General features: G+C 30.8%; 1 protein-coding gene across 1 annotated transcript; it reads left to right on the top strand.

Annotated features, from left to right (window-relative positions):
* The first annotated feature begins 3972 nt into the window (after positions 1–3972).
* On the top strand, positions 3973–6692 carry LOC120167848. The gene is made up of 7 exons (XM_039176741.1): positions 3973–4179; positions 4271–4381; positions 5158–5226; positions 5382–5513; positions 5919–5996; positions 6073–6195; positions 6277–6692. Exons 1-7 carry the CDS (start codon positions 3973–3975, stop codon positions 6457–6459), a joined length of 903 nt encoding a protein of 300 aa, XP_039032672.1. The 3' UTR covers positions 6460–6692.
* Positions 6693–7921: the final 1229 nt, after the last annotated feature.

Raw genomic sequence — 7921 nt, 5'->3', positions numbered from 1 at the left:
TAATACTAATAACTATTCCAACTAAAATACTGAGGAATTTTTTTTAAAAATAATACACTTTTAACTTATCATACTGAAATGTATTCTTTTTGTGTTAGAAGATAAGTTTTTAAGAAATAATAAGTCAACACTTAACGAAATAGTCGATGTTGTTAAATACTTGAACCAACTAGAGGAATCAAATTAAGTCAATTGAATCTTAGTTCAATTGGCGCCGTCGTTACTACAACAACTAAGAGGTCGTAAATTCATGTAGGGGTGGATCGAGGGGATGGTGAGGACGGTTGTCCCCTTAAAAGTTTTAAATTATCATATAATTTAGGTATTTTCTATTGATAATCTATTCTCGTCCCTTAAAATTTTATAAGTTTATCTTCTAACACAAAATCATGTGTTTGTCCCTAAATTCAAGTGTGCTTAAGCATGTATGATTTGGGATTTTGTGGGGGTTATGAGTAGTTTACATACTATAAAAGAAAATATGCCAAATTAAAGTATAGGGATTAAAACTTAATTTTGAGTATAATATAATGGGCTAAAATCAAAGTTGACATTTTTAGCTTTTGGTTTAAATATTTAGAAAAAAATGAGGTTAATGATTATCTTGTGGGGGGTTTCAAAAAAAAAAATGATTTGGCGCCTCAGTGACGTGTACTTTTATCATTGGTTGGGCATTTTGTGGGTCCATGTTTAATATATTTTTATTTATACTGAAAATGAGTGATTGGCGCCGCAGTGATGTGTACGTTTGTCATTGGATTCTTTATCAAATTTTATTTTTTAATAGACATTCATGCATATATGGCCTTTGAAGTTACAATTTGTGGTGTCTTGCGGTGCCGTTCAATCAACTCAAAATTGATTTTATTCAATCAACAAAGAATAATTTATAACATATATATATATATATATATTTATTTTAATTAAATTGATTTTCATTAACTTGTGACACATAATCAATCAAGAGTTTTAAAAATATAAATTTTATATGTTTTACGTATATATCATTTTCTTTTATCAATACAAATTATTTTTTATTAATCTAAAATAATTATAATAATATATGTTCGAAAGATTTTTAATACAAATTATAAATTAAAAGAAAAGGATTATATTGAGCCCATGACTTGAATGGCAATAAGAAAGTGTTTGGTTCAGATAGTGTTAGATTATCTATATAATATAACATTCTATAATAAGGTTGCATTGTGTAGGATACAGAGGCTAACTTCATTACTTTGTAATTTTTTAAAACAACAATACTATTTAGACTCAATCGTATATCGTCGATATATATTTCGTCAGGTATTATCAATGACAATTTGCCTAATATTTTTATAAAAAGAACAAATAAATTAGAAATTTATGTTCCTAATAGTCATAAAAGTCCATCCCACTTCTTCACCGCTACAATTACGAAATATTATTTTTATAATTTTGAATTAGTTTACTTTATATTGGAACTGGATTGAAGATTCGTCATTGTTTTCAAAAATTAACTTTGATTATGTATTAATATCTTAACATTATAAATACTATACAAAATAGTGTAAAATTAAATTATAAATAATAATTTTATAAAATTTATATAATCTTAATGGTTCTATTTTAATTTGGTGTCAATTGTAGGCTATAGTTTTCTCTTCTAGTTTTCTTTAATCGGTAATCCATTCATCTCTTTTTCTTTTTATCTTTATTAATCGACGGTGGCACTAATTTTAATGTTGGTTGCCGACCATCGGTATTATTTATTGTCCTTTTATTTTTATTTTTTTTATTTTCCATAAGTCTGCTTGTATGACACGTTTTCCTATGCTTTTATAACACGTTTTCTTATGCCATTTGGCATATTTTTCAGCCGTTTGGTCGTTGTTTTATTTTATATTTTTCTAAGGATTGATTAGACATCGTCATGGCTGATCAAGATGACGCTTATCTGCTTTATTATTGATATTCCCTGCTTTAGACTATCATATTGGATTTGGTACCCATTATGCGTTCGTGGATAACTTTTCACGTCACTCGAGTTTAATTTACGGATTGCGGTTGATCTTTCAGTAGCTTGATATCCTTTTGTGGTTCGTTTGCCGATGCGATCAGATTTGTTTGTATATATATTTGTTTGAATTTCTTGGTTAAATTTTAATCTTTCTTTGTATGGTCCTTATGTGATATTGAGTTGCTAGTTTTGTTTGATTATAGGAGATTGTCCTAATTATGTGCTTAATTTACGATTATAATTGTAAATCTTTATTGTAATTTAGGATATTTTTTATTTTAAATGAAATTAGTGATTTATTTTAAAAAATTGGTGTTAATTAATAACTATTTTTTCACGTATACAATAAAATATAAATATTACACAATTATATATCATTCACACATAAAAATATATAAATTAGATTTTATCACATCTTTCGTATTTATAAATTTTTAAAATTTACAATTAATATTATAAACATAACAAAAAGATTATATCATAATAATATTATAAACAATAACTTTATAGATTTGATTATAATATATGTTTTGTTGTTTGGTGTCCTTATTTTTAAATGAATATTAATGATAAATTTATTAATATGATTTTATTTTTAAGGGAATTAAGGTGTTATATGTTAAATTTATTGAGTTTGAGACTTTTTTTTTATTGAAACGAATACTAAATTTGCGTTTAGAAGGTAAAAAAAAAGTGAACTGCAAATTTTATGATTCATCGTTATCGATGATGACGGTTGATGGTGACTATTGACGATGATGGTGAGTAACTGAGTGGTAGCTAGTGACGAGAGACTATAGTCGAATTCAATATTTAAATTGATTTTTATCTAAAGTTTAAAGTTCGTCTTGTCAATTGGTGTTGTCACAATGCACTCTTTTTTCTCCATTTAAATTTAGACAGGTTTTTTAATGAGACTCGTGACAATGTTTAGTTCTTATATGATTTTCCTAAATTAGTCATATTTTTTATCTTTTAAAAATGATATTTTATCAAAAAAAATAGTGTCTAAATAGTATCTTATTTAAAGTTAATAGTTCAAATTAAAATTAACAACATCATCAAACTAACGAATTTAACGTTCAATGAACAAAATATAATAATCCATAACATAAGTGACTAGAATTTAATAAATTGATTACATAAATGATTGAAACACAACGTTTTTGAATATAATGAATAAAATGTACAAATATAAAAGAATAGTGGTAACTTCAGTAGTTTACCCTTAAATTAATATAAACAAAACCCAAGAACTACGTGTTCTCTCAAATCCTATTGGTCGGACAAGGTGGACCCCATTTTTTAAAACATCAATTCTACCAATCAGATGCAGCGAAACACGTATGGCTTTTTTTGTTATTAATGTTATTAAACATTTGGGATAAAGTATCATTTGTCTTTAAACTTGATAGTATTTTTCAATTTAGTCTCAAAACATTTTTTTATCAACATTAATCATTAAATTTGATAACATTTTATTTTTAGTCATCGTGATGATTTGTCACTCTGTATTGTATAATCAACATTACTAAAAATGAGTAAAAATTCAAGGACTAGTATAAATAAAAAAAGTTTTAAAGTAGGGATGATATGAGACAATGTAAGTAAGTTTTTGATTGTCTTGACTCCTATTAAAAATTTAAAGGTTTCAATCTGAACTTGATCCATCATAATAAGTATTCAAGTCGGGTTAGATTAAGAGCTTACTTAAAAAACGATCTTATATGATCGGGTTAGAACTTATCGGGTTCATGTATTTAGATTATCCCTAGTTTAAAGACCAAATTAGAAAATATTGTTAAATTTAAGGACTAAAATTTACTTTATCCCAAAAATCTTTTCGCGTTTAACACTTCAAGCAAGACTTCGAGCCTTCGATCATTTTCGGTACAAAATAGAATAAAATAGATCTTCTATAAGAACTCTTTTCAATTTCATCTGATCAAACATTACACTCAAAGAGAGAGCAAATGGGGAAAATGGAGCAAATCATGCTTCTTTTAATCTCAGTTTTGTTATTATCAACAGCGTTGCCCGTCTCTCTTTGTGCCCAGAAACCAGTGGCAGCTCCTCGGAAGGAAGACATTCCTTACATCAAATGTCAAGTTTGTGAGAAGCTGGCATCACAGTTGTATCAACAAGTTCAATCCAAACAAGCCCAGATCTCTCCGAAGAAGGTGATTTTATCATCTGGGTTAGCTTTGTTTTCTGTAAATTTCCTTTACCTTTTGAAATTATGTTTTTGATTGGTTTTTGGTGGGGGTTTAGATCTCAGAATATCAAATAATTGAGATTGCGGAGAATGTTTGTAATTTGAAGAAGGAGGAAGCTGATTGGATTTTGAAGATTGATATAGTTGAGCAAGGAGATAAATTAGAGGTAAATGAATTCTCAGTGTTCCGGAATTTTTTTAAAAAGAATTTATGTGCTTTATTGGATAGGATATGTATATTTTTTTTTGAATTATTCAAAATCCGAATTCATTTATTATCAAATACATATTGGATTTTGTCACAATAACGATGTGTGTAAAGTCGTAAAATAATAAGAAAGGAAGGCAAAAACACACATAATTCTGTGAAAAATCATGGGCATCAGAGAAGAATTTCACTCAAATTTACTATAGTTGACGGTAAAATACAAGAGGACTATATGACAGTACATTAAATTGAACTTTAGATGCATATATATAGTTGTACAAATACAATAACTCGAATAAAATTGTAGCATATTATTAGTGTTTACCCCTGCACCCTCGGCTATATCAGCGATGGGCTCTGCATCTACGATAGATCTTCATTTTTTTTCTTTTTCCGTCAAGCATGTCCGTTGACAGAATTCGGGTCGCTAACTCTAACAGGTTTAGAAGCATATTCGGATTAATTTTAGTATTTTCAGCAAAATTTGCTTACTATCTCGTATCACCGTATGCTTACTTACAGAGTTTATAATGATTTGCTTATGAAATTAATACAAATGAATGGTTTAGTTGACGGAAAATCTTAACCGAAAGTATTAATGTATCGATGATTAGACTAGAATTTTTAAATCGTGAAAGTAAGAAGATTTAATTTTTAACTGTAATTCCGGAGACTAAATGTCAAACTTCCATTAATGTTATTATGCTAACTGATGGAGTTTTCATATATCTGCAGCTAGTTGAACAGGAAGCCGAAGGGATTTGCAATACCGAGTGTAAGACAATTGAGAAAACTTGTCAGGAGGTTAGGTTTTAATGGCATAAACAAATTGTTCTTTTGTAACTAAACGTTTAGCTTTGGACCATTGAACTTTTCGGTCTTTCGTTTTAGTAGTTGTGTTCTGAGATTGTTAAGTGGATGCTTCTGAGTTTTTTTTTTTTCTTCCTCTGTCTCTTTAGGTTATGGGGTATTCTGATACCGATGTTGCTGAATATATATACACTTCGAAGCCTGATATTGAGTCACTGGCGAATTATCTATGTAAAGACCTAACTAAGGCATGCAAAACCAAGCCTCCCCCACTACCAAAGGTAACCCTATACTTTATTTTTTTTGTTTTCACTAGGTCATATATTATCTTCTTCGTGATCCCATAGCTGTAAACCTGTGATCGATTCTTGTAAAACGGTTCATCTCCATGAACATTAGAAAGCATTACTTATGTAACATTATTCGTCTTTGATCGATTTCATTTACGTTCCGTATTTGTTATGAAAATCGCTGAGATGAAAAGAATAGATTGTTGCTTTATTCCTTTTGAACTGAAACTGCGTAATCTGGATCACATGAATCTAGTTATTTTTGTCACTCTCTCGCGAAACAACTGGTTTTTAAACACGATTGTGGTTATAATATTGGATGAAAAGCTCCATTGATGAGATTATCTTTTACAGCTGTTTTTAATCGAACTGGTTTCTCGTAATTCCTACATGCAGGATAGGACTCCGGGAGAACCTTTTGTACTCAAACCAACTAAGGAAGCCGAGATGGAAAAGATGTTACGATCCATGGAGGTGACTAAAGATTTAGTATTCTGTTTCATGTGCCAGCCTGATGTTTTATTTGAACTTTGTTTTATTACGATTTCAGGGTATTCCAGGGGCACCTAGCATGAAAATGTATTCGAGGGAAGAGCTGATGAACAAGAATTTTGGTGAAGACGCTGACGACGACGACGAAGATGATGACGAAGACCAATTTCCATCAAATCTGGTAATTATCAAAATTCCATAACGGATTAAAGTTTTCATGCGATTCTTGTTTTGATTGCCTATTCATTTATTCTTTCCACAGGGAAAAGCTTTGAGGAACAAAGATAATAAAAAAGGTGATTGGAAACAGACGATTGTCAAAGGAATGAAAGATGCCGGTGAAACACTGAAGAGACATGCAACCAAGGTCTCCTTCAGGGTACAAAAATGGTGGAAAGGATTTAAAGCTGCTCGATCAAAGGCCGCCGGCAAAGTCGAGCTCTAAGATATACCTCGAATTGTAAGTGCGAGGAATACAAATAGTTAGCATGTTCTTTTTCTTTGATTTCTTCCACTACATTAATGTGTCGGAAGAATTTGATCACTTAGACAGTTGAGGAAGTTTTTACGTGTCGTTCCCGTCTTTAGGGAAGTTTTGATGATTTCCTTTCCATCCGTGAGACTGTTAACTAGTGTCACAAGTAGCAGACTTTTGTTTTGCTGATGATAATACACAAATCCGTTGAACTCTTTTTTTTTTTTCTGCTTTGTTTAATGTTATAGCTTATTGTTTAATGCTTACTTGCCTCCCACTTAACACTGAACATTGGCCCTAATTTGGTTGATATTTTCTTGAGGCCGAGAGTTCGAATCTATTCAAATGTAATTGTCTTTGATTTATGAGTACTTTAGATATTGTATCAATATTCAATGTAATTGAAATATATATATTTTTCGGCCGAATCGAATTTTGCTCGGTGTCAAGAATTCATTCATCATAACTACCATTTGCTTCATTTCTCAGAAAAAAAATATGATTCGGCGTGATGGGTTTGTCTAACTTGAATATAAAAAAGAACCAAGATGAAAATCTTTGGAATCTAAAATGATCTAAATCTAAAGTGATTTGAACCTAAATTGCAGTTACTCAGAATACAAAATTTGAAATAACATGAATTCAAAAGTGGATCTAAATTTAACTCAAATTAGATTAATGCAACATAAAATATTATTATTTTTTCCAATATTCTATGTTTGATTTGGAATGATTTTCATTAGAAGGAAAAGGTATTAGCAATAGAAGCCATTTTTTATTATAAACGTAGAAATGTCAATTTCATCAATCTATGATATCGAAGGGATGAGAGAAAGTGACTTCAGAAATTCTGTTTGAAGTGGTTCAAGGAGGGAGACCGGAACATCAAATTCTTCCATACTACGGCGTCGTTGCGAGGTAAATCCAACTTCATTTCATATATCCGAGAGGGGAACTCGTTAATAAAGGATCAGTCGCTTTTGAGGGGAATGTTTGATAGACACTTCCTAAAGTGTGATAACAAGGTTTCTACAATGCCTATAAAAGGATTCAATGTTCAGTTGAGGAAGCTGACTAGTACTGCGTTGGAAGCCTCTCGGAAGAAGAAGTATGGGGTGCCATTAAAATTAAATCGACCGATAGGTCCCGGGCCCCTGACCCAGACGAGTTTAATTTTGAGTTCTATCAGAAGTTTTGGCTGTTTTAAAGGAGAAAAACTCTACGGGCAGTTTATCACTCTTATTCCAAAAAAGGCTTCTCCCAATTGCATCGAAGACTACAGACCAATCTCTTCAGTGGGCAGTTTGTACAATATCTTAGCTCGAGTCCTCTCCAGAAGATTGACTAGGTGCTTAAATGACGTAGTGGGTGAGACTCGGTTCGCGTTCATCGCAGGGAAGCACATTGTGGATTGCTCCCTTATCGCTAATGA

This window comes from Hibiscus syriacus, unplaced genomic scaffold (genome assembly GCF_006381635.1).
Source record: "Hibiscus syriacus cultivar Baekdansim isolate YM2019G1 unplaced genomic scaffold, ASM638163v2 tig00111701_pilon, whole genome shotgun sequence".
Taxonomy (NCBI): domain Eukaryota; kingdom Viridiplantae; phylum Streptophyta; class Magnoliopsida; order Malvales; family Malvaceae; genus Hibiscus; species Hibiscus syriacus.
Note: the sequence above shows the minus strand (reverse complement) of the source record. Positions and strands in the feature narration are given on the sequence as shown.